This window comes from Pieris napi, chromosome 12, assembly GCF_905475465.1.
Source record: "Pieris napi chromosome 12, ilPieNapi1.2, whole genome shotgun sequence".
Lineage (NCBI taxonomy): Eukaryota > Metazoa > Arthropoda > Insecta > Lepidoptera > Pieridae > Pieris > Pieris napi.
This window is the reverse complement of record NC_062245.1, coordinates 582,718-610,093: the sequence shown is the minus strand read 5'-3', so window position 1 is coordinate 610,093 and position 27,376 is coordinate 582,718. Positions and strand designations below refer to the sequence as shown.

The window sequence follows — 27,376 nt, the reverse complement described above, 5'->3', positions numbered from 1 at the left end:
TACTTCACAGCTTTTAAAGTGTTAAATGTTAAAGTCGATGCCATATCGACGTTGACAGTCTGTCAGATTTTGAAGTATATTGTCAAAATTCAAATCTCATGAGAGCCTGTAAGTTGTGACTTGTAACCTCAAATTTTCATGCCGTCAACAAAAATAATACGTACTGGTAAAATTTAATTGCACAAAAACGATAAGAATAAATGAAAAACTATGGCAGACGTTGAAGAGTATTTTCCTAGAGGAGGAAAAAAGCCAACAACAACCAATTTCGTGCAAACTTCAAATGTAAGTTTAATAATAATACCCAATGATTGTTTTAACCATAGATTTATATCGTTTTAACACAATTATGCATATTAAAATATCATTATGAATAAACCTTACAGTTTTTGGGCACAACTGAGAAAAAAGAAAGAAAGAGAAAACAAAAGAAAAAGTCAGAAGAAGATGATGGGTACTTGTCTGAAGAAGCTTCCAAAGATGTTGATAAATCATATAAAACTTGTGGAGTTTGGCTCAGTTATAAGGTATGCGATGTTCTCAAAACTTCAAACGATTTCAATAAGGTGTATCTCAGTATATCTTGTAAATAAAGAGTACTTACTCTCAGTATATCTTACAATAAGCATATGTTCATATTTTGCATGTTCACCATGATATGAATTTACTACTTCACACAGGCGCTGAAACAGGACTTTGTAGTATTGGGCCGGATATCTCAAATCAAGGAGACTAATATGTTGGTCTCTTTGCCAAGTCGACTGATTGGAACGGTTATGGCATGTCATATAAGTGAACCTTATAATAAACTATTGGAAGCTTATGTGGATGATAAGGTATGTAATTCGTAGTTTTATATTTTTTAAATTAAGAGGATACATGATATATAATTAATATTTATTACATCCACTTTAAGATGTGGTTTGGATATACAGTCAAACCTGGGTATAGTGAGAAAACTCTATAAGTGAGAGTAATGGCCGGGACCCGTCATTTTAAGCTCCCAAAACCTCTATTAGCGAGAAACAGAAACCTCTGTAAGAGAGAGTCGTTTTTCCCTCATGGACCTTCGTAAGTGAGACTGCTACTTATCTATACCTCTATAAGCGACAGTCGGCTTGATCAAGCAATATTCGACAAAATTTATGAGTTAGAGAAAAATATTTAAATTACAAAAACAGAAACCCAAATTGACGGATTTTTTTAATAAGTTTTAAAAAAAATAAAATATTTATGTTGTGCACATTATGCACATAATTTTATCATATTACATATTTACTACATTCGTACTTGCCGTGACTTGTTATTGCTGCGTACCTCTATAAGAGAGAATCGCTACCCATGTACCTGCATTAGCGAGAAACTCTGGTTAGTAAGAAACCTTAAAATGAGATTATTCTCCCTTGAACTCTTGCTTATCCAGGTTTGACTGTATATGTCTACTGTTTTTATTTATTTTGTTTAGTAAAAGATATAGATGTGTTGCTTAGACTGAACTTGTACTTAAAAATAAAACCTATTTTTTTTTTAAAGAAAATATATCTGTTGTAATTTAAAAATTATAATATACATGTTTTCATATAATATTTTTCTCATAATGCCCAATTAAACTGATTGTTTGAAGATTGACAAAGTAAAAGAGCTGAAAGAAATCTTTAAACGTGGGCAATATGTCTGTGTCAAAGTACTAGAAGTTAAAGATAACCATGCCATGCTAACAATGATGCCGCAACATATAAATAGCAATAGAAAACATAGTGATCTACATAAAGGTATGTCTAAAAACACTAAATATTTTTTGCGTTAATAAAGAAACAAATATTTGATTTTTCCTTACTTTCATGACATACACCAAACTTTTTATGTAACATTAAATATGTTATGTTCAAATAAAATTATACATTAAAACAAATTTTGATGGGATGTAGCACCTCTGGATTATTATTTATCTAGTTTTTTAAGGCATGGTGGAACAAATTATAATTTCTTTTAATATTAAACAGTAGCTTGGTTTATATTACCTAGTGACATATATTTATGTCTGATAATTTTGTATTAAATGGTTAGGTTCTCTCATCCAAGCTGCCATATCATCAGTAGAAGACCATGGATACATCATGGAGACTGGTATACCTCATACAACAGCATTCTTACCTAAGAAAAATGCCAAGTCTGATATAGAACTCGGTAAGTATTCGGACATTCTGCTATTGTTTCAATGTGATTAAAAGGGTCTTTAGTTCCATTCTTAAATTAAAAAGTATTGGTGTGGTAGAATTGTTATCATATATATGTAGTCATATGATATCAAATAGAGAGAAACAAGTTCTGTGCCGCATTTCTTCTATTTTACTTAGCTAATTGGTAATTTATTCACACATTATTTTCCTTTATATTGTGCCATGAGTATTGGCCTAGTGGCTTAAGCGTTGCGACTCTCATCCCTGAGGTCGTAGGTTCGATCCCTGGCTGTGCACCAATGGACTTTCTTTCTATGTAAATAATAAAAATATTCAACATTCGCTTGAACGATGAACGAACATATCGCGAGGAAACCGACCCAAAAATTGTGTCAGGCACCGGAGTCTGATCACCTACTTGCCTATTAGATTGAAAAATGATCATGAAACAGATTCAGAAATCAGAGGCACAGACCTAAAGATGTTGTAGCACCACTGATTTATTTTATTGTGCCGTTAGTAAAAAATAAATGTAATTTTGCAATACAAATGGTCTTGTTTAATTATTTTTTTTAAATAGGTAGCTAATCTCGTAAGTTAAGAATTAAACCAAAATTTAAATTTTTAAGCGTTGCATGTAAATGTGAAAAAATCATCATTTTATGATTTTCAAGATTAAATTTATTATTATAACTGACTAATTGAGTTAGACGACAAAAAAAAACGTAATTTAAGTCAATGAAACGTTTTCCCTTAAATATGAGAAGAAATTCTTACGAAACATAATCTTATATGTATCGAAAACACCGGCTATTTATAGCCCAGTTTTATATTAAAATACACTACTGGGTCAACAGTTTTATTTTTGGCACAAAATATTTTTGTTTCGGGTCAATTAATTGCGAAACGTAAGACCAACGTTGTTAATCGTAAAGTTATCTTGGGTACACATTGCACATATGCTTTGCATAATGGGTATAAAACAAAAACACTTTCAAAAAATTATTGTTAAAAATGTCCATAATATATTGGTTGTAACTAGGGATGCACCCGATACCGATGCCGATACCGATATATCGGCGATACTTTGGGTTAGCCGATATATCGGCATCGGCGATATTTTCATTGCCGATTCACCGATACTTTTCAAATTTCACGCGCATTTTGTATGATCTAGTTTGTTGCAAACGATCCACGGACTATTGTTGCCCGAGAAATCCCCGCGTTTTATTCAGTTTGTTGTCTCTATCATTCGCTTGGGGACAAAGCATTATTATTTATGTATATATGTATTTCATTTCGCTAAACACTATTTATTTATTAACACTTTGTTGCATTACAATATAAAAATTGAACATAATTAAATGAAAAGGAGGGCAAAAATACATTTAACATATAAACTAAAAAAAGTCTACATGAAAAATAAAAAGTGCACATGAATCACGATAATTTACGATCAGTCTCACGTCAGTTAGTAGTTAGTACGAAAAACTCTTGTTGGATTGATTAGTAGACCAAAATTTTTACTTTGCCAGCGCATAGTTATTAGCTAATGTGGCTTGCGGGAGATCATTGAGACTTTATTGAACGTAGATTTGAAGATCATTTAGTTGGCTTTTAACTGCTATCGCGAGTAGTATTTTTTCGATACCAAATTTAATAAAATACAGAATTACAACAATGTTCTCATTGTTAATTTTAATTATTAACAGTTATTTATTTTATTTTAATTAAATTATTACTCTTAATTATTAATTTTAGTAACAAAACCTTTAAAATAATTCAAAGTTTGTGACTATTTTTTTTATAAATATATTTTTTAATAAAAATTATAAACTTTAACTTAACTTGATATATTTTTACCTTAATTTAATTTTAATTCAATAAGCGTTGGTATCGGTATCGGTATCGACGATATTCCTATAAGTGTATCGGCATCGGTATCGTATCGGCAAAAAAGCGTATCGATGCATCCCTAGTTGTAACGAAATAATTCACAAACTACTAGACAGATTTCACCATTAGAATGCTACTAAGTTAAATGGGCTCCAACAAAAAAAAAAAATATGTCCAACTGTACAAAACAGCAAAACAGTACTGGTTTAAAAATAAAATTTGGGAAATATATTATGTTGGCAAAGCATTACTATAAACTTCACCAGACGTCCAGTTTTGAACGGAACTATCCCTTTTTCGAATTAGGAGTCCCGGTGTCCCCGAAATGAACTTTGGGATGCAAAATTGTCCCGTTTTCAGAAACCGCGCGAAAATTTAATATGAAAAAAACGTGCCAAGAGTTTCATTCTTATTTGAAATCGTCACCAGCTATATTAAAACAAATTTGTTCTGATAAATATAGCTAAACATTTTGGGTACCTATACTTTGTAATTCGTAACTTTAAGCCAACTAACTTTTTCTAAATAAATCACTTTAAAAAAGGTGTTTTTTTTATTGACTACTTATAAATTGACCTAAATTAAGACAATGTCCCGTTTTGAGTCACAGAATATATGGTCACTTTTAGCATTACTCATTACTCAACCACGTTATTAAGTACTCTCGCTTTTTCGTTGAAACTTCACGAAAGTATTTTCGTAATGTTCCATAAAGATTAAGTTGTGCAAAAGTTATTTTTAGATTCGATTTGTTTGTGTACGTATTTTTGGACACAGAACAACCAGTTTCAAGTATATTTTGGAATATTTTATTGCGTAATTGTATTAATGCGGTCAAGTACATTGACCAAGATTAAAAAACAAAAGGATAAGAGAACTCTAGTGAGACGTTCTAGTTGCTTGACCTGCTGTCTTAGCCATGATGCTCATTAGATAGACCACATTCATTTTGCATTTGGATTTTAAATAAATAAACCAATTTCACTTTGACTAATAACATATTCTGCTAGGAATTGGGTAAAATAATTAATATCTTTTATTTTTTTTTATACACATATATAATTATATAATCAATACAATAAATATATAATATATTAATTATATAATAAATACTCATCCCGGTTGAATTATTTTATTTTAGTGTTTTAGTATTTTATAAATTATTTGTCTTTCATTATAACTTGCCATAAATACTGAAACAAAGAAAAAAAAATGTTTTTCTATTGCAAATAAAATTTGTTACTTTTACAGTGTGCTAGTTTAATACATAAATATAAAACAATTGAAAATATAAAAAGCTTATTCGAAGTGGTCTCCATTATCTGCGATACAGTCCTTTAAACGTTGAGGCCAGTTTAATCAATAGAAGCACATTTTCCATTAGAAAATTCACTGCCAACCTTACGGATTGTTGTAGGGCTCCAAATTATTATAGCATTTAGAACAAGCCGTAGTCTCTAAAAATGACCACAAATCATAATCCAGCTGATTCAGATCGGGCCTCGACTATGGCCAGTCTTCAGCTCTGAAGAAATCCGAAACGTTCGTTTCCAAACAAGACTGCATAGACCGAGCTTTATGACCCGGCACTGAGTCTTGCTGGAAGGTGGTCCTTGGTTATTGAACATGGTTATTAAGGGGCTTCACTACATTCTCAAGAATGGTATCTTGATACACTTGTGCTGATGTTTTGATACCTTTTTCTCAAAAGTATGGCTCAGTCACTACTTCATAGCTAATACCCCACCAAACCATCAGTTAAGTCGGATATTGCCCACGTTGCACTGTGTCGACTAATTAGGAAGCTTCCTTAGAGCTTTGAGCATAAATACGGTCGTTTTGTTTGTTTAAATGTTGCTCAATAGTAATAATTGTGAAAAGTTTCATATACGGGATAATTAAAAATACTCAAAAAGGCATTTTTTAACAGATGTGGGTATGGTTACATGGTGCAGTGTGAAATCCATTCAGACTTCGTCCGACAATAACGTTATAACGCTGAGCAGCGAACCAACAGCACTACAGAACGCATTCCAGAAATCTGCCACAACCAATATACCTCCGGGGACGTCTCTTGAATTTATTGTTGATAAGGTAACTTCAACATGAAACGTCATTACATATACATATTTTACTTAATACACCATATTTATGTAGCAGCTATTAAGCTTAAATAGCAGTTCAATCAACAGCCTAGCCTCTACTAAACAACGCCGTCCAAGTAATGAAACGTCATCGATTCAATTTAGCTGAATAGCTGAAGCTGTTTAGTAAAGCGGCTAGGCTGTTGATTGAGAGTTCAGCCAGTCCTTCTCTTCCGTTCTACGCCTTTGATTTGAGAACTGGCAGTAAATTAGAAGCATTTAATGTATATTTCTTTTTTGACGTTCATAAGTGTACATTGTGGTACCTATATGAATAAATGATTTTGCTGCGACATATAGATATCATGAATAAATAGAATATAACCTTAAGGGGCTTATCCCTTGAGAGAGAGATTCTTTGGTAGCTATTAGTTTTTATTTATTTTCTAATAATGTATCACTATAGAAATATTTATGATTGTTTAAAGTTTCGAAAACCATTACAGCAAACATATTATTGATATAATATCTTTTATTGATTCAAAATCTAATTTCTTAGTTACTTTTTGGATTCACTAGTAATTCGATTTCGATAAAAAATATATGTTTTCCAGCCTTTGGACAACGGTATCGAAGGCCGTATATTTGGAGATCGGACTGCGTATATACAACGACACCACATCGACTCTATAAAGGGAAAGAAACCAGCTCTAGGGGCTAAGGTAATACATACTTTGAAACAAAATTTATTTTGTATACAAAAATGTAATCTTTAAGAGTTTGAATAGATAATCATTTATTGCATACTATATGTACTCGGTCAACAGGATGTTTTAAATATAGGATGGGATATTAAGGATATTATTTTCACTATGTATTAACCAGGTATAACAAAATAATAATGCTAATTACATAAACGTAATTAATACTATGTGCTTGTTCTTATTAAACTTAGTATCGTTCCGCTTATAAAACAACGAAAGCCCGAGTGAGCAAAATTTAGAGTCTTGCCTGTATATCATTTATAAATAATATTTGACACGCACAAAGTATGTATGTATACAGTTTTGGAAGATTTTGTTATGTTTTGGTTAAATTAATATATAATATCTTAAGATAAGAAGTCATTTGCCCTGTTAGGTTTCTTTAATAAAAGAGTGTATAAATTCTTAAAAGGCCGCAACGCACTCGTGAGCCCTCGTAATTGAGTGTCCATGGGTCCACGTTTGCCCGCCTGTTCTATATAAAAAAAAATATATATATAGGCCCATTAAGCATTTGCGAGCGTAACACGGATAACCACTGAAATGTTTAATTCATATACAATAATTTCTCTCTAAAAATATCTCATCAACACTTTTTATAGATAAGGGCGCGTCTCCTATACACGCTGTCAGTGACAAACATCCCATACTTGACTATGAGAGATGTTTTCGACCCTGTATGTGTGGACATGACCCAAGAACAAAAATACAGCGACGGAGATATTGTTGAAGAAGCTCAGGTAATAAATAATAAAGTTTATTAAATCTATTAAATAAATTAAATACTTCTTTTTGACGTTCATAAGTGTACATTGTGTTACCTAAATTAATAAATGATTTTGATTTGATTTATTAAATGATATTGTTCTATATTGGGGAGACGCTGGTCGTTATGTCGTTTATAAAATAATAATAATTTATTTCCATGAATGTGGTACAATCTAAACTTCCCATATTCTGCCACACATGATGGCGTGCAAGGTTTACATAATTAAAGGGTAGAATTTTACATACCAGTTACATATTACATTACATTATCATATCGTACCTAATAGTGGCAAATGTTTCTATACTCTGATTTTTTAATTCCGTAGAATTCTGACAGCTGTCATCTGTTGACATGTCAGAGATTACAAACCTTTTTGGTCGGGCACATTTTTCTATTTCACTACGTGTCTGAACATTTGAGTCTATACATACATTTTATTTGTTAGTGAATGTGTCAATTTTATTAAGTGCGGTGCTCTACATTAAAAGTGGTTGTACAGCGAGTGATAATTACGTCCCTTTTCATTACAAACAGTTAAAAACTCACAAGTAAAAATAACATTTTTTTAAAAAAGGTTTACTAAACCTGGAATTAGTAGGCAGTGATGCCAGCAAAAAAATAAAAAAAGTAATTAAGTTAATTCGATATATTGTTCGTGATATTGAAATATTTGTTATTTTTGTATTAGGTCACTTGAGTAAGTAAATATTTAGATTTACCTTTTTGTAGGTAAACCATAATAAATTATTATTTTTATTTTTTATTGTCCTCAAATGGGTTAAATTTGTCCCTTTTTCGGTGGAGAACTTTTTTAGTAGCAACACTTATGAAATGTCAGAATTCTACGGAATGAAAAATGAGAGTTTAGAATTAATTCGACTTGAGTTTTTTAACTCAACAAAGTTTTCGAGTGTTAGAACCCGCAGTCTTGACCTCTGGTTTCTTTATCTGTTTCTTAATCATTTTTATAGCCAAGTACGTGATTAGCCTTCCATACATACGTTACTTTTAGTTTTCTCACGATATTATATTTCACATAGCAAATACAGTTGCATATAGAAAAACTGTCCAATAAAATATAAATGTCCACAGGGTTATTACTATTGTATTTGAGAAATACTTACTGCGTTTTTAGAAGACTTTTAAATAAAATTCTCAAAAGGCCGGGAACGCACTTAGCCTTCAGGTAATGTGAGTGACCATGGGCGTAATCACTTATATCAGATGAGCCTCCTGCCCGTTTGTTCCCTGTTATTTTAAAACAAATGGTGACGTAGTATACTGGTGACTTTCACCAGTATAATACGCGAAATAGAACTAATTTGAGTGTGCGAACAACCAGGCTCCAGAAGATAAACCACTCCTTATATGGAAATTGTATTCGTTTTTACAACAAACTCCCAAGCGAAATTAGAGAATTATCACTTAATAAATTCAAAGCTCTCGTTAAACGTAAATTAATCAATAAATTTGATAAATATTAAAATGATCCTAATCCTTGTGATTGATTTGCTCCAGTTCAAACAATTTAAAGACTCAAAACTTGGCGACTAAAAAAAGTGGCGGAGAGTTTCTTGCCAGTTCTTCTTGCCCGCTCTACGCCCTTGACTTGCGAACTGTAAATTTACAAATAATTTACCTTTTTTTTTGACGTTCATAAGTGTACTTGTTTACCTATATTTATATAGTTATTTTGAGTTATAGTTATATACAAAAAAGTTTCCTTTACTTAGATCTTCAGTTTGACAGAAATGTTGCCATATTAAGATTTATTGCCCGTAAGATATTCCTCTGGATTTTCACAAAAAAAGAATTACACATTACGGACTTAATGCTGAAATATTTTGCAGGTGCTCAAAATTCTAGGTAGATGCGTTTACTTTAAATTGAGTGCAGGTCAAACAGGTGTTCTTAGTATCCGTAGTCTGCAGATGGATGAGAACTTAACTGATGAAGAGCTTCTGGCCAAGTCCTATCCTATAGGTGAGTTCTTAATTAATTTTATACTGGACATTTTATTTTTGAAGTAAATGTTTGCTCACATACAATAAACCTATAATACATAGAAAATTTGGGCAGCGCTTTGAGGGGTATTTAGAACTAAAAAAAGTATTTTAGAAATACTTAACCGACTTAAAATACTGTTTCCTATATAAGAGTTGCGTGAATTCAGAAATCTCGAAAACTACTGAAACTATTTTGATGAAACTTAAGGCCGATTTACATTATCTTAGTGTTTAGGAGAGTGCTTTAGTACAACTTGAAAGGCAAGTTCTTTAGCGTAGCGTTTACTAAAGCAAGTAGCGTTTACATGTTTCAACTAAAGTACTATCCTAAAGCACTCTCCTAAACACTAATGATAATGTAAATCGGCCTTTAGACTGATCCCTGAAATATACCTAATTTATATCGGAATCATTTCGACGTTTCCGCAATTTGTGGACAAACATGCATACAGAAAACTGAAAACCTCTACCTTGAAGACGGTTAAAGACAGATATCCTTCGCTTTCGAATAGTATTCGTGTAGTAAACAATACTAAATATACGTAAATATGCTTACGTACATACTCCTTCGAAACAGCTCGACCGATTCTTATGAAGATTTTATGCATATTCAGTAAATCTGAGAATCGGCTACTCTCTATCTTTCAAACTTCTGAGTGAGTCGGGTGTCCACTGTCCATCCCAAAAAAATATATTTTTTAGACCAACATTTTTTGTTTTTATTTTTTTATGATAGCGCATACAAAAATACATACAACCCTTAATTTTCATCTACCCTCTTCGATCAACCCCTATTTAAAAAAAAAAACTACAAATTTTAGTTTACTTAGTATATACATATTTAAAAAACGTATTCGTCTAATGTGGATTCGGTACCCGATAGGTGCTTAAAGCTTTTTTTTAAAGTGATCCGCCCAATCTGTTCTAGGATCTCTGCCCTACACACGTTTTAAAAATTTCAATGGGAATACATCGTACGTAGCTTTTAATCAACGCGTTATTTTTGAAATATTTATTGTTAAGAAAGCTAGATCATAAAGTTTTTCTTATATATTTAGTTGTATTTGCAGCATACATTAAAATATATTTCTCTTCAGGTAGCACACACAAAGTACGAGTCCTCGGCTATCATCTCGTCGACAGAATGTACTCGGTCACAGATCAACCAGACATCCTTCGAGAACAGTATTTCACTCTGACACAGCTCAGCGTTGGGGAATATGTCACTGCCACTATTACTACTGTGGCCGATACTTATTTACGGGCGACTGTTGGAAGAATACCAGGTCCCTACACTAAAATATTTTTATAATAGGGCTCGCAAATGCGTTGCCGACCTTTTGAGATTTAGTACGTCATTTCCACCCTTAGTCTAATTAGTTCGGAAATATTTTAAAACATTTTTTATTTGTCCGTTTTGATCTCTTAAATCTACTAAAAGTGCGAACCTTAAAACTACGCAATACATTTGATGCAATATTCAATTTGAATAAGTTTGGTGGTAAATTTGTTTATTTAAAATTGCTATAAAAGAAATTAATAAATTATATTAACTCCAAACAATTGTCAAGTAAAAGATATTAAAAAAAATAATACTAAATAGTGAAAATATGGTCAAACGATTCAATGGTTTAAACTTTTAGTTTTATGGGTTTTCACTAAAGTTTAAAGTTATAACGCTAATATATATCAAAGTTAATTCCACTTTCTTGTTGTTGTTTTTATTTTATTTTGTACCACTATCATGGCAAATAAAGGATTTATTGTTATTATTATTATTATTTCAGGTTTCGTCCCACAGATACACATAACAGACTCGGGTGTGTTCGTAGACCCTAAGAAGGCCAGCACCTCCAAGCTACCCAAGAAAAAGTTCAAGGTTAGTTCAGTCATTATTCACTAATTAATATTTAAATATTATTTCATTATAAGTTTCCTTTCAGTATTGCCTGGAAGTGATCGCTTCGTGATGATTTAGGTCTGGTCCTCAGATTTCTGTATCTTTTTCATGATCATGTCAGTCTAATAGGCAAGTAGGTGATCGGGCTCCTGTGCCTGACACGCTGTCGACTGTTTGGGTTTAAGCCGGTTTCCTCACGATGTTTCCCATAACGGTATTTGCAAATGTTTAATGCGCACATAGACAGAAAGTCCATTGTTGCACAGCCGGGGATCGAAGCCAGCACAGCTCTAATATTTATCCTATCAGTAAAAAATTATTGATAGTATGATGTGAATAATTCCTTTCTAGGTAGGACAAGAGGTAAAAGCTCGCGTATTATACGTAGACCTGGCAAAGAATAATGCGGTACTAACGTTGAAACCGACGCTGCTGTCGCCAGATTCGTCTGTTCTTTTAAATTTTGAAGATGCCCTCATTGGAACATCGTACACGGGTGTTATAACGGTAGGTGTTTCATTACTAGGTTATTTTTACACAAAAAGCCTTTCAAAATTGATCATCATTAATTCATAAATTGTGATAAGAGGGTAGATAGTGAGGGTAGTTAGTAGTAGGTGGACTCACAAAATGTTATTATTTTAAATGCGCAAAATTGATAAAATGATTTCGCTTGCCCCGGGGAACAAGGTCGTAAAAGCAAAATCTATGTTTTTTAAATAATAAAATGAGGTACTGCTAATTATTACTAGGATACTATTTAGTCAAACAGGCATACTAATTTTCCTGGTAATAATAATACGCTTCTACTACAAAATATGTGGTAGCAAATAATTAATAGATGGCTTAGAATTATCCAGTATTATTTTTTTAGACAATACGTGACTACTTGTTAGTAACATTCTTCAACAATATAACATGTTTGATTCCGCGGAAGTTTGTGAGCAGAGAGCCAGTAGAAAATCTCATGGATTCCTTCCATCTTGGGCAACTGGTGAGTAGAACACTTTTCCTAAAAAAACCTGTGACCATAAGAATGACAAATGCAACATAAAAATAGTATTTTCTTTTAGTAATTGAATTGGAATCATAGTTTAATTGAAATTTAAAATAATTTTAATGATTAGGAATATATTTGTTATAATCGGCTTATTTTCTAACCTTTCTTGTCAGTACCATGAAGGGTATTTGTATCAATGTGTGCTTATAAATCACTGCCGTGATATGCAACTTCTCGGCCTTAGCCACTTAGGCCTTAGGCCTTCGGGTCAGTCAGTGGTTAGACGACGAGTCGACGATACTTTGCGTTTTTTTTTTATAAATAATACCAATTCTACTCCCCTGCCATAGTGTCCAGGGACTTTTTCTATCTCTAAACTTCACATCACACGTCTCGCGAAATACTCCTACTACTACTTAGGTTGGAGGAACAGTACACCATGCTTTCTCCATATATTTAAGTAGGGAGTTTACGGACCAACATTATATATTCCCAAAAAGAATTGTTATCAAATGATTAAAAACAGAGGGTATTCCCTTTTAAATTTAATTTGGTCCCTGTTTAGTTCCTCGCAACAGTTACAGCCCAAAAAAATTAATTAAAATTAATAATTTACAGGTAACTTGTGTTGTTGTACACATTAATAAGGAAAATAAGAAAATCATTGCCAGTCTCACTACAGAGCCATTTGATCCAGTAAGTATAATTTTCTTAATATATAAAATATTTTACGGAGCAAATAGAAAAAATATAAATTCCTAAAGACATTTAAATAAATTAATAATAAATTGTATACTTTTTATTTTAGGATATTAAGAGGTCTAAACGTAAACATGATCAAGAATCAAATGACAATAAAAATAAGAAGCGAAAAAGATCTAAGGAGCCCGTACAAGAAAATGAAGATACAGTCGAAGAAAATTCCAAAAAGGCTAAAAAGAAAAACAAAAAAGCAAAAGATATAGCCGAAGATGTCGTAGAAAGCGAAACGGTCGTTGAGGATACTGTTAAGCCAAAGAAGAAAGATAAAAAGAAAAATAAAGAAGCAAAAGAGGCAGATGAGATTGACTCGATGGAAGTGGAAACAGTTAACGAGAATGTAGGCATAACAAAGAAGAAAGATAAGAAGAAAAAGAAAGAAGAACATGAAGAGAGTTATACAGAACCCGAACCAGTTGATAAGAGAAAAAAGAGGAACGATAAAAAAGAAGTGAAAGAAGACATGGAGGAAAGCGATGCAATAGAGACTGATATGCCAGATGACCAATCTTCATTTATACATCCTAAAGATCTAAGCCTTTTAGATCTCTCTACTTGCGAAGTAAGCGAACACTTTAAAGAACGCATAACGCAGTTGCTCAAATCAGTTAATAGAAAAGTAAAAAAATCTGATTTTATCGTAAACAAAATACAAAGACTAGAAAAAAAAGGTCTTAATCCTAAAAACAAGAAATATCATACAGAGTTACACATCGAAAGATTAACCATCCAAGAACATGTTACAGAGTTATTAGAAACGGTGAAAATAGCGCAAGAGAAGCTAAAAGAACTACAAATGAAAGAGAAAAGCACAGTAGATGAGCCGGTTAAGGTAGAGAATAAGATAGAAAGTGAGAGAATGGATAAACTTAAAGAAGTTAAGGTGTTGGATAAATTGGAGCCTGTGATTGAAGTGCCCAGTGCTAAGGACTTTTGGTCCATGGATAAGCAAGAAGTTAATCCAAAGCAGGAAGAATCTAGTAGCAGTGAAGATGAAGTGAGTTTAACTACTTTTACACTTGTTTATCACAATTCTCAGTGAGTCTTTTTTTATATCCGAGGTGGCAATGCATTTGCCCATCCCCTATTGCCCCAGATAATTGTCTCACACCAGAATCTCTGCTATTCAGGGACTGGGTGAGCAATACCCACTAAAACCACCTAGTAGTTTCGCAAAGCTCCATTGTCGCACTCGCATTCTACCGGAAATCACATTGAAACTTTGCGTATTTTGTCAGTTTTATGAATAATTTTCATAATAAGTGATCTTAAATAAAAGAACGAACTCGATTCAATTCGAATTATTATCGTTTTTATATAAATAATCTTAATATGTTGACTTAATAATTTCAGGAAGAAGAAAAACCAAAAAAGAAACGCAAGAAACTGACAGCAGCAGAAAAAGTGGCTAAAGCGAGGGAAGAAGAAGAAAAAGTGAGAGAAATGGAGAAGAGAGCGATAGAGAGTGAGAATGAGCCCCGGTCGGTTGAGCAGTTCCAGAGGGCGCTAATGGCGAGCCCGGACTGCAGTCAGCTTTGGATTGCATATATGGCTTTCCATCTGCAGGTATGAATAATAAGGAATTAAGGAAATATTCCTGCGGAAATATACGCGCTCAGACATGAGCTACTAATAAATATTTGACAGAAAGAGACAAAATAGTTCAGTTCTAATTTGACAGTTAAAATATTTCACTGTATATAAAACGTTGTCTCTCTTTGTTCCAATACAGGCGACAGAGATAGAGCGAGCGCGTGGCGTGGCACGTAAAGCGATTAACACAATTAACTTCAGAGAAGAACAAGAACGACTCAATGTTTGGATCGCTTTACTAAACCTCGAACATCGGTTTGGTACCAAGGTAAGCATTCAATTACACGATTAAAAGTTATCTTTATAAAAAGCTTGCGACGTTTGGCACACTGATACAAGAAAAATAAAATATATAATATTACCAGCACTTATAGGCAAACATAACATACACGAAGAGAAAAAAATAATCATTGATTCATAAATTATAAAAACTAAAGGAGAACTGATTTCAAAGCGTGAGAAGAGCAACTATACCCAGACCCTAGCTAAACTCTGATTTTTAATTCCATAGAATTCTAACATTTCATAAGTGTTGCTACTAAAAACTTCTCCACAGATAATGGGACCCATTTATTATTATTTTTATCTTTTACCTACAAAAAGGTAAATCTAAATATTTACTTACTCAAGTGACCTAATACAAAAATAACAAATATTTCAATATCACGAACAATATATCGAATTAACTTTAATTACGTTATTTCATTCTTTATCTGGCATCACTGCTTACTAATTCCAGGTTTAGTAAACCTTTTTGAAGAAATAATATGTTATCTTTACTTGTGCGTTGTTTACTGTTTGTGATGAAAAGGGGCGTAATAATCACTCGCTGTAAAACTACTTTTAATAAAATAAAATACGTTTATTATGGAACATAAGATACATGTATCACTTATTCCACGTCATTAAATTTGAAGGCATCCCTACTCATCGGCAAAAAAGACAGAGGGGGTAGGCCGAGAGAAAAAGCCGGCGTAAAAAACTCTCGGTACTCTTTTAAAACAGCAAATCATCAAACAACACTTATTAAAACAAATATCGCAAAGCAATTAGAAGTAGCCTGTCTAGCACTAGTCCCAGGCCCTTTTATCAACTAGATAATCGTTGACTTTATAGTAAGCCTTTTTACACAGTTTTTCTTTAATACATTTCTTAAATTTATTGAAAGGCAGTGATAAAAGAGCCTCTGGGATTTTATTAAAGAAGAGTATCCCTTTCCCCAAAAAAGAATTACTAACTTTAGATAGTCTAGTACGGGGAAATTGCAGCCTGCGTTTGTTCCGTGTATTAACATTGTGCATATGTTCTATTCTAGTAAACTTAACACTATTTTTGTATACATACATAATATTTTCATAAATATATTGCGAGGGAAAGGTGAGTATATTAATTTCCTTGAATTTATCTCTAAGAGATTCCCTACATTTTAAATTATAGATTGCACGAATAGCCCTCTTAAAAATAAATTAGTAATTCTGAAAAATAGTTTCGACATCAGCAGCATGACCCCATAATAATAAGCCATAAGTCATTAAGCTATGAAAGTAACTAAAATAAACAAGTCTAGCTGTATCGACATCAGTTAGTGAGCGAATTTTTTTAACCGCGTAGGCTGCAGAACTAAGTCTCTTCGCCAATCCGTTAATATGAGGGGACCACTGAAGTTTTGAATCCATGGTGATTCCGAGAAATACAGTTGTATCATCCAGATTCAATTCCTCATCGTTTATAATTGGTCTAGTATCCATAACCCTTGCATTTTTTGCAGAAAATTTAAGGCATTTTGTCTTTTTTGCATTAAGTAGAAGGTTATTCATACTAAACCAATGGACAATCGAAGACAGAGCATTGTTCACATCGTCAAAATTTGTTATTTGTCGTTTGATTTTAAAAATCAAGGACGTGTCATCAGCAAACAAAACTATCTGATGTTTTCTTGAAACTTCTAATGTTTGTAATGTGGATCATGTGAAATGTAGATCACCTAAAATTTCCAGGAAACCCAAACAAAGACCCTCGAAGAAGCCCTACAAATGAACGATACGTACCAGGTTCACAGCAAACTACTGGAGATACTCCTAGATACCAGTAATCAACAGGAGTTAATCCAGACTTGTGACTTGATGCAGAGGAAATATCGGAAGAATATTAACATGTATATCGTGTGTGGTTCTGTCTGTTATAAAGCCGGTTTATTAGATAAGGCAAGGCAGCTGATGCAGAAGGGTATGGCGGCTTTGGAGAAGAAGGAACGTGAGTATCGAAATAAGCATGACCAAAAGTCAAAGTAGACAAGTTGTTTCATTGAAAATCTTTTAATCGAGATAAACCCAAACAAGTAATTTGCGAAAGTACGCGTAATTTATTTTCGGTAATATACGAGATATATATAAACTAGTTTTCCCCGTGGTGTTATCCGATACAAATCTTTAGATTCAGCGCCTTTAACTAAATACAAACTCTTCAACTTTATATATTTAAAAAAAATCCTTTAGTCTAGGGTATTTTTTTTTTCTCTCAACAAAAAGTCCTTACCCAAATGTCGCTATTTTGATCTCTCCCTAGCTTTTATACCATTCTATCCCGGCTCCCTTTCTCATGTCGTCCTCACATCGCCTCACCTGCATTTGTTTCTTCGCTTTCCATCTTTGAGTACCGTGAGTAGAAAGTTATATGATCTAAATGAATTTAAAAAAACAGCAGTTACGGATAAATTACATTTATTAATGAGAGACATACAAAATGATACTTTCTGTGAAACTTCTGCGTTGAGGTAGACAGTTCCCAATCTCTTAAATCAACAAGACATATTTATCTGTTGCAGATGTGTCGTTATTAGTGCAATTCGCGCAACTAGAGCGAGCGTGGGGCGAACGTGAACGAGCCGAAGCGTTGTTCGAGCAAGTGCTCGCCGTTTATCCTGCTCGCGTTGACGTTTGCTGCGCTTTCGTCGATATGCTTTTGAAGACTGGTGACGTCACTCGGATCAGGTATTTATTACAGCATATAAGAAACATATATAATTGAAACTTAATAATGCATATATTATATATATTACATATATTATACGTACGTATATTACTTAAATACTACTTAAATCTAACAACCGCTTAATTCTTGTGTGAAGTTCTGTTATGCTCCTTGGGCATTTAGAGATGCTCTCTGCATCTGTTTGATATTTAAACAACTAGATTCTTCTATGTCTATCTTTGGGTCTAAGTTATGGTGGGTTTCTAACAATGGATAATTATTTCTCGCGAAAAATCCATCGCGCTATAGTTATATTACATTCTAATTTATATAAATGTGAATTAATTTATATAATCTCTTCATAGGCAAGTGTTGGAACGGATGACGGCTCACAAGTTGCCAGCACGCAAAATGAAGGTTTTGTTCAAAAAGTGGATAGAAGTGGAAGAGAAGTATGGAGATAAGGACCAAGCGGAGGAAATTCGTCAAAAAGCACTAGAATATGTAGATAAAGCGAAGTTTTAGATAATTGAATTAAAAATTTAATATTTATGTGTTTGATTAATTAATTAAATTTAACACGCCCTTTAATTTGATAGCCTTACTTAAGTTTTGAGTCTACAAATATTTAAACATAAATGTTTTACTTGATTTAATATTAGTACTAGCAACACTCTGAAGCTTGGGTAATGGAGGAGGAGGGGGTATATTTCCACATGTTTCTTTCTTCATTTTGTCTGGTTTATCAGGTTTAATAACAATACTGACAGGGTTGCCATAAGTAGAAACTGGAGGACATATCTCATACCCTAATTTGCTGTAGAATTCTTCTTGTCCCTTTGTAGATAAATGTAGCATTTTTAAGTGAAGAAAATTTTTGCAATAGCATTCAACTTTTCTCATTAAAAAAGTACCCAACTTTTTACCACGCATATGTTTAGTTATAACGACAGTTTCAACAAAACAACTATTTGGTATATTTGGCAAACGAGTAAGCTTAGCGTGACCTAGTAAATTCATTTTGTTGTTTATAAGTATTAAACTTGTAGGCAGATTGTCGCAAGATGCCGTCAAAGACATCATTCTGGCAGTTTTACTTCTAGGCCATTCTTCATTTATCATATCCACGCACGCTTCCAAATATTGAGAATGTTTGTGGAGAGGTAGCACTTTCAAATCAATTTCAGAACACGTCATGATTCTCGAGTATTAACTGTAAAATATAAATATTGATTGATTAGGTACGTGTAATACATATGCCCAATTCTTAAAAAACATAGGCGTTTCATATTTTTGAGGCTGAAGTCTTATGTATAGTGCTTTTCATGAAAGAAGTCCCGCGGCGATTTTTGGAACTAAATTTGACAGGTCGGCAATGTTGTCATTCGTCGATGTTATCAAGTTCGTTTGTTGTGGTAGATTTTTGTGAATTTTTAACTAGCTTAGTGCATTTTAAAGATTGATTACAATGCCAAAAGTTGTAAAAAGTTCGGCTCGAGAAATGATATTAAAGGTGAAAGAGTTCTGTGAAGCGGAACATAAGAATCAAGGTGTTTTAATACCACTAAACAATGTTCGGAAGAGAGTTGCCGCCATAACAGGTACTTTTTAGAGTTGCCATTTAATAATTTTTTGCTGTATTGATGGGACTTTTATGATATAAATTCGTTTTTGCGACAAAAATTAACAAATACTTAACGTGATGAAACTAGGTAACTGAAATTAAAACATATATTACATATTACATAAGCATATAAACTTAAAGTTATTATTATTGTTAATTGTTCATAATTTAATTGCAGGTGTGTCAGAGAAAACTATAACAAGAAAATCAAACGAAGGTATTGTAACAACAGCGGCGTCTACTTCGAAAAAAATTGTAACCCAACAATTATGCAATAAAACTCTGAATAAAAAATTGTATTGCTTTTCTTTACCCTATTTTCTCATCTAAATATATCTCAATCAAAAATTTACATGAGATATATCTCAATATATCTCATGTAAATAAAAATATACTTTTTACATAACAGAAATATTGTTTCATCGAAGTATGCAGAAAATAATATTATTTGATAAATTACATCTGCTAAATGTAAATAAAATAGGTAAATTTTTTACTCATAAATGGCAACATTACGGCATGCGATTGCAGCGCCGCGTCTGGGGGACTTCTTTCATGAAAAGGACTATAAACTGTGCAACGACTGTCTTGTCTGACTTGTAGTCTGTAATATGATATGCAGTTTATAAAATTTATAACTATGTTAACTTTCAACAGTAAATTGTCAAATGAGATATTTTTTAAATTTAATGTTTATTTACAAATATTTTTAAATAAAACCTTATTTATAACCTATCCATATTAATAAAGTTGAATATAATTAAAACTTACCTTTACCCTAAAAACAAATCGTAATATAACAGGTAAGTATATAGGCTTATTACGATTTAACTTTTTCGTTGTGGTATTACTACACGTGAATGGTGCCAATTACTAACCTTAGAGTTTAGACGTTGAGCAAACCAAACTACAGGCCACCTAACCTATTTTTATCTGTCAGGGTACTCGGTACTCTTCATATGATAATAGGTTAATTAGAAAAATGGATGAAGATGATGATATTCCAAGTTTGTCGGCGGAAACTTTTGCAGCATTACAAGAATTCTATGCCGAACAAGACAAACGTCTAGAAATACTAAACAAGTTGGAAGCAGACCAAAAATTAAATGAAAATATTATATTTGAAGAAAACTGGGTACTGGTATATTAAAATTAAGTCTTAAACACTATTTAAAAGTAATTAACATAATAATTTTATTTTTTTTAGCAACTAAGCCAGTTTTGGTATAATGAAGCAACAATACAAGCCCTTGTCCAAGTAATTGAGAAATCTGTTCCCAATGGTGGGAAGGTTGCATTAATATCATGCCCCACACTTTTTGTACCAGCCAAAAGACATATGGGAAATAGAATTAGCTGTAAGTTGTACCCATTAATTATTATATTTTAATTATTTATTTAGGTATTAAAAAATAGAAAAATATTACCTGTTATGAAATAACACAACTCTATATTTATTTCAGTATCACTTTTGGAATATGATAGAAGATTTGAAGTTCATGCGCCAGATTATATTTTCTATGATTATAATACACCAGATAAGTTGCCACAAGGTTTAGAACACACATATGACTTAGTTATTGCAGATCCACCATTCCTAGCTGAGGAATGTATTCAAAAAACTTCAGAAACAGTCAAATTATTATCTAAAGATAAGATTGTAGTATGTACAGGTACAGTTATGAAAGAAAATATAGAAAGATTGTTGAATTTAAAAATTTGTGAATTTGAACCACAGCACAGGAATAATCTAGCTAATGAATTTTCATGTTATGCTAACTTTGATTTGGATGCTGTTTTAAGATAAACTATAGGCACAATTTGATTTCAAATTATCTATTGTATATATTATAATGAAAAATAATTATTAAATTAGGTACAGATTGTGTAATTCTTTAATTAACAGGCAACCCTGAGCACTTAACATTTCATTAAAAAACTTTGGTAATTATTTTAAAAAAGTTCTCATTAACATGTATAGACTTGACAGAATTTACATGTTTTGTTACTATAACAAAGACACTTGTATGTATATAATATTAAATAAAAGATTTAAGTGTAAAACATTCCATTTTATTGTTCTTAACAAAAGTAATTGTTAGCTGGTTAACTTCTACCAGCACCATATACATTTGGATATTACATAAATAGACCTCTATTTGTGAAGGCAATCATACATAGAGTAATTAATTTAGTAACTACATTTCAACGCCAATATTTTTTCAACAATATATTTTTATGAGAGGATCAACCAGCAACTTCTTAAAACTATTTTCCTACAACTATAAATATGTATTATGCAATAAAAAGAACACTTCTAGATAAGAGGCAACAATTAAAGAAAAACAAAAACTATAGTTAGTAATTAAAAAATCCATTTCGAGACAAAAATTGATAAAAAAGAAAAAAATGCATATACTTATATACTAGTTATATTGCAAGTTGGTGTTAATACACCATAAGACTTTGGGATATTTATATATCATATTTAGATCTAATTGATTTTTGTCTAATAAAAATAAGTAAGGTTAATTAATATTACAATATTTATATCCCAACGCTTTTAATAAAGATTTTATAATACCAGCTGTGGTCCAAAAAACTTCTCTTCCCAGTCTAATTAAAACTAACTGTTAATGAAATAAATAAATGTGCCAAGTGCATTTTGTACTAAAGCATAAACTTCACAAATTAATATACAATCAATGAATACTAAAATATCAATCTGGTGATCACATGACATGAAAATTGTTACTACATTTTAGTATTTGATATCATAGACAAAATATATCTAAGAATGTATTAACTCACTATAATTTTCTTAAATTCGATATTTTTATCTATCTACAAGGCCATTTATCTTTATAAGCCATTTGTTAAATAAATATTTGTAAATTTGAACACAACTAATTAGACAATACTGAATTATTGAAATGTACTATATCTGTTTTGTTAGACAAGAGTTTTCTGCACATTGAATAGGCAAAAATCCAGGAACTGTTTAAACCATTCAAAATCGTCGTATTTAATAAGATTGTAAGTTCTAGTTACCGGGCCCCCAAATGAGGTATATAATTCTTTTGAAAATGCCACAACAAAAAATTCTCGTCCAACAATCCAATAAAGACATTTTGTACCATTACTCAGCTACATTACAAGAAATAATTATAGAAATATATAAAATATTAATTGTTCAAAATTGGAGTAAGTACCTAAATATTCTACGCATAATAAAGTGAAGATGACACTTTTATACAATATAATATCGGACCTATTTGCCTAAATTAAGAAATAGTATTTTTTATTCCACGACACAGGACAACCGCCGCTGTCATCTATTAGCTATGCGCAAAATAGTATTTGTTATATTACATATTTATTTTAAATAGTCAAGATCTGTATTGTCACTTGGAACTTCAAATCGTGCATGTTAGTAGAAAACTTAAACAAAAATCACAACCATAACACAAAAATCAAACATGCTAATATCGGCCATTTTGAGAACAAATGAATGTTGATACGCAAATAATTCGAAAAATGAAGATTGTTTCAAGTTTTATTGCTTATTTGTTTCTAGTCAAATTAAGCAATAAAAAAGGATTTATTTAGACTTTATGCAATATAGATGTATGCAAAGTCTTTCGAAAACATCAGCAATAATTAAGCTTGGCTATATAGTTTACTAACAACAATATGTTCAGGCCTATAAGAAAGAACTACAAAAATACATTTTCGTGACATTGTGGGTATGTTAGTTACAATGAGATAAAATCTAGTGCATTTATTATTTCCTACCTACAGATAAAATTTCCAGAGCTCGTCACATGCAAAAATAGACTAAATATGGGTGCTTTATTCCATCTTCCATGAATCTAGAAAAGACAGAATCATACTTTCGTATAATCGAGATATCTAGATTCTTCAAGTAAATTTCTCCATCTCTTTCTAAATATAAATACGTAAAAGAGATGCTACGCATTCTTCTCAAAGGATTGTCCCCAATTGATACAAAACAAGACTAAAGGAAGACTTGAACCTCAAATATACAGAACACTCCTTAAAGGTATTCCTAATAAATAAATTAACTATGTCTTTCAATACAATTAATGACATCTCCATTGCTTTGCGAATGGTTGGTTATCTTCATTCGTTCATTCACAATATATCATTTTAAATGTATCGGTTTCAACACTAGATGGAAACGTATCAACACAATTGTAGATATTTTCTAGTATTTTTGAAGTACTTCTAGATGTAATAATTACCTAATATTGCCAAACTCAACAGTCAAATAAATGTTTTTCCACTTAAGGTGTTGGATTTCTCTTCAAATACTACTTTAATTGTGCGATGCCATTTGAACTAAATGAATGAACGAATGATTTGTTACCCGTCAATAAATAAAAAGTATTTACTAAATTGGAATAATAAACAAAGGAATGGTAAAGTCAAATCAAGTTAAGGACATCCGATTTTGTGTCGATATTATTATCCACTCTTTACTTTAAAGCAGTTTTGTATATGGATAGAGAAATAGTTTTCTTACAATTGTGTAGCTTCAAGTGTTTTTCAAGCGATTAAATTGATTTTTTACTATTAATAATATCTGCGTTAAGTTTTATATATATACATACACTACAGTGACACATAAAGAGTGGAAATAACAGAACACAATACATAAAGGCACCCGCATTACTCGCTTATACGCTACACCGAGGGAAGTGGGGACATCGACCAATCTTTGGGGGAATATTAATTATTTTATAATTGTTAAGTTACAGACATTTTAGTCACTTTTGAATAAATACAATCATGCATTACGTATACGTTAGGTAATTTCTTAAATCATACAGATTAGGCCGAATCACATTATAATTCTGTAAAAAAGCAAAATAGTCCACAGAAGTAAAAAATTCTTACATTAAATATGATTTTTTTTTAATCAAGGTTAATACAGTCGCGAAGTTATACCTCTAAAGTTCAGTTAATGATAATTCACCCCAAGTCAAGTCCCTCACAAGCCCCTAAAGTGAAGTCAGCCCTATCTGCGGCTGAGCCGTAGATAGAGGTAGTAGAGCGCCAGAGCGGCGCAGCGTGCGAGCAGGATGAGCGCAGCGAAGGCGACGTGCGCGAGTCTGCGCAGGTCGGAGCGCAGTGCGCGAGTGACGAGCTCCGCGCGGCATCATCCCGTGCCGCACTTGCCGCTTTCGAACACGCCCTGACAATTATTTCACATTGCATATATGTCGTGGTCGGGAATTAGTACACTATTCATCGTTAGCAGATTTGTTTGGTTGAGCCATAATGGCGGCACAGATTAGGTACACACCAGAAATTTATGACAGATAGGTTAGAACGCTTTGGGGAGAGCTTCTAAGCTTCTTGTTAACCTTTATTACGTCAGAACAGAATCGATAAGAATAAATAATATTCGGTCCTTGCATATAAAATTGGAATGTGCCAATCTATGCACTTTTGCCATCTTATAGGAAGTTCATTGATCTCTTTACTAAAAAAACCATCCGAACGGGAATCAATAAAATCTTTGTAGGCGGTTTCGGCTGCCCCATCAGAGTTAAATTTTTTACCTTGCCTTTTATTAGTTATCCAGATTTCGAAAAAAATAGTACTCTGTTGGAGCAAGGTCCGGGGAGTACAGTCTTAAACATTCCAATCGAAGCTCCTCTAATTTGGTAGCAATCCTTTGTGCAGTGTGTGGTCTAGAGTTCTAAATAATTGGAATTCCTAACCAAAGAAGAGATATTTGAGGTCAAAATGCCATTACAACATAACGCCAATATCATATGTAAGGACCTAATATATCACACTGAAGATAGTACTTCCGAATGAAGAGAACTTTCGGAACTATCAACTGATAGATTTTTTAAGTACCTATTCTAAATTTATTAGAACACCGATGTTAAAAATGCTACTACATTATTGAGAAGCAGATAAAGACTCACCTTCCTAAAGAAAGGCGAGAACGCGACGAGGTTGTCTCGGGTGAGCGGCGACGCGTGTAACGGACATCGGCGGTCGGTCGCACAGACCGCTAACAGCCGACGGAGGAACATCTCCAACTGCGGTCTTCGCGACCGGGCCAAGCCCTCCGAAGACCAGAGGGCCCGTCCGGGAAACGGTATCGCCGCTACCTATAATACTTTTTTATTAAGTCAATTGTAATTACAACAAAAGTTGCATTGGGAATGATGTGGTTCTATTAGTAGTTTTTAAATATGTATTTCAGAAAAAATAAAGGAAGGTAATGCTATTATTACTAGGATACTAAGTACACTACATATACAAATATAAAACTATCTTTATGGTTGTTGCGATCATTTCAGGAAAGTAAAAGTAAATGAGTATTACTAACATAGTAAGAAAATAATTTTCATAGAATAAAGATACCACACATTTTATAATAAAATTTTATCCAAAAATCTGATTGAAAAAAATTCTAACTACGGTTATAGTACCCAAGGAAGTCTAAAACGATTTTCTGCCACGGGGTAAGCGATATAATACCGTTATAATAAACTATATGATAGTGTCAAGTATTCGTTAATACGATAAAGTGTAACTAAAACGTTATTATTTTAATAAGTTAACTATTAATTAAAAACATTTTTTTCCTCAAGCCAAGGGTAGAGATAAATAATAAGTGACACCTGCGCAGAATTAGAATAAAACATTTTCTTTGTATAATGAAGTCTTTTGAGTATTACCTTCTCCCCGTACTGTTTCCGGGTGAAGAGATAGAGGTCCCTGAAGCGGCGATATCGCCTGAGCAGCTGCCAAGAGCACCTCGGGCCCAAGCGTATACGCACTTCGTACTCGTGGTGCGTGCCCGCGCCTGCTCCGCGCGTCACCCAGCCCGGGACCGATATTACCTCCGCTGTTTTTTAAATTCTATTAGTATTTGAGTAATAATTTATAATCTGCTACTCCACCACATAATCCACAGCATAATACTGAGCCAGGAGCAAATATATATATTTTTTTCTTTTTGTTTATTATTATTTTGCGTGTTTCTCTAAGAGTGTTTCGTTACTAATAAATTTTATTGCTATGCTATTTTATTCTTACGATATCTTATTGCAAAATTTTAAGTTATTAAAATATGTAAGTAAAATTGATTAGTTTTAAAACACGATTTCTGAATGTGTTTCTTCGAACCAATAGGCCAACACTGCTTACATATATTATCATGTAAATTTGTGTTTATTTTACTCTCATGAATGTTATATATACTTACAAAAATCTATTGGATGGCTGAGACCTTCTAGCGTGTAGTCCTGTAAGAAAATGTGGCCGTTAGCTAGAAAATCGGGATCAAATAAACCCACATAAAAGATACCACATACCGGTATAACTAGCGGCGCCCGGTCATTTTCGCATTCGTCGTCAGTCTGCTCTGGGGCCAAAGCCCGAAGAGGGTCAGGCCAGGCCTGCTCCGAACTCAGCTCATCGTTTGATGTCGACACGTTGTCTGACGCTTCTATCGCCTCTTGTTCTTTTAACCTACAGACGACACGTTTTTTTTAAATAATTATATTTAAAATGAAAATTAGTATGTTAATATCTCAAAAACCAGTGAATCGATTTTGATGAAAACTGTTACTTCCTAAAATAATCGTTGTCTAGAACATGATTTAATTTCAGAGAATTTGTGGATAAACATTTACATTTAGCATTAATTCTCGATTGCGAATACCTTTTTGTAAAGTCGGTTTATATTGATGATTACAACGCATTCATAGTCAAATTATCTTGTGTCAATTCCAACCATGCGAATATTCCACATTAGAGAACAGTCCAAGTTATCAAAATC

The 27,376-nt window shown here is 32.6% G+C and overlaps 4 protein-coding genes across 6 annotated transcripts in view; 2 read left to right on the top strand and 2 right to left on the bottom strand.

Moving 5' to 3' along the window:
• Positions 1-101: 101 nt before the first annotated feature.
• LOC125054448 (rRNA biogenesis protein rrp5) lies at positions 102-18,473 on the top strand. Its single transcript, XM_047656357.1, has 20 exons — positions 102-285; positions 387-527; positions 681-836; positions 1,625-1,772; positions 2,068-2,187; positions 6,007-6,170; positions 6,775-6,882; positions 7,527-7,664; positions 9,544-9,676; positions 10,797-10,985; positions 11,487-11,578; positions 11,951-12,106; positions 12,474-12,593; positions 13,218-13,295; positions 13,408-14,355; positions 14,712-14,924; positions 15,091-15,219; positions 16,949-17,204; positions 17,776-17,941; positions 18,287-18,473. The coding sequence occupies exons 1-20, from the start codon at positions 211-213 to the stop codon at positions 18,444-18,446; spliced, it is 3,690 nt and encodes a 1,229-aa protein (XP_047512313.1). The 5' UTR covers positions 102-210; the 3' UTR covers positions 18,447-18,473.
• On the bottom strand, positions 17,655-20,474 carry LOC125054451 (N-alpha-acetyltransferase 80). The gene is made up of 2 exons (XM_047656361.1): positions 20,317-20,474; positions 17,655-19,134 (listed from the first exon to the last, which is right to left on the bottom strand). The coding sequence occupies exon 2, from the start codon at positions 19,116-19,118 to the stop codon at positions 18,540-18,542; it is 579 nt and encodes a 192-aa protein (XP_047512317.1). The 5' UTR covers positions 19,119-19,134; positions 20,317-20,474; the 3' UTR covers positions 17,655-18,539.
• On the top strand, positions 20,194-21,431 carry LOC125054449 (EEF1A lysine methyltransferase 1). The gene is made up of 4 exons (XM_047656358.1): positions 20,194-20,348; positions 20,515-20,680; positions 20,753-20,903; positions 21,009-21,431. The coding sequence occupies exons 2-4, from the start codon at positions 20,528-20,530 to the stop codon at positions 21,350-21,352; spliced, it is 648 nt and encodes a 215-aa protein (XP_047512314.1). The 5' UTR covers positions 20,194-20,348; positions 20,515-20,527; the 3' UTR covers positions 21,353-21,431.
• A 171-nt stretch (positions 21,432-21,602) lies between these two features.
• LOC125054447 (kinesin-like protein Klp98A) overlaps positions 21,603-27,376 on the bottom strand; it is a 30,491-nt gene continuing 24,717 nt past the window's right edge. For 2 of the 3 annotated variants that reach the window (XM_047656356.1, XM_047656354.1), the window contains 4 exons: positions 26,801-27,066; positions 26,271-26,440; positions 25,509-25,697; positions 21,603-24,763 (listed from right to left, as the gene is read on the bottom strand). In XM_047656356.1, coding sequence (XP_047512312.1) covers positions 24,728-24,763; positions 25,509-25,697; positions 26,271-26,440; positions 26,801-27,066 — 661 coding nt within the window. In that variant the 3' untranslated portion in view covers positions 21,603-24,727. The remainder of the gene's footprint in view (positions 24,764-25,508; positions 25,698-26,270; positions 26,441-26,800; positions 27,067-27,376) is intronic. The other variant, XM_047656355.1, reaches the window with a different exon arrangement.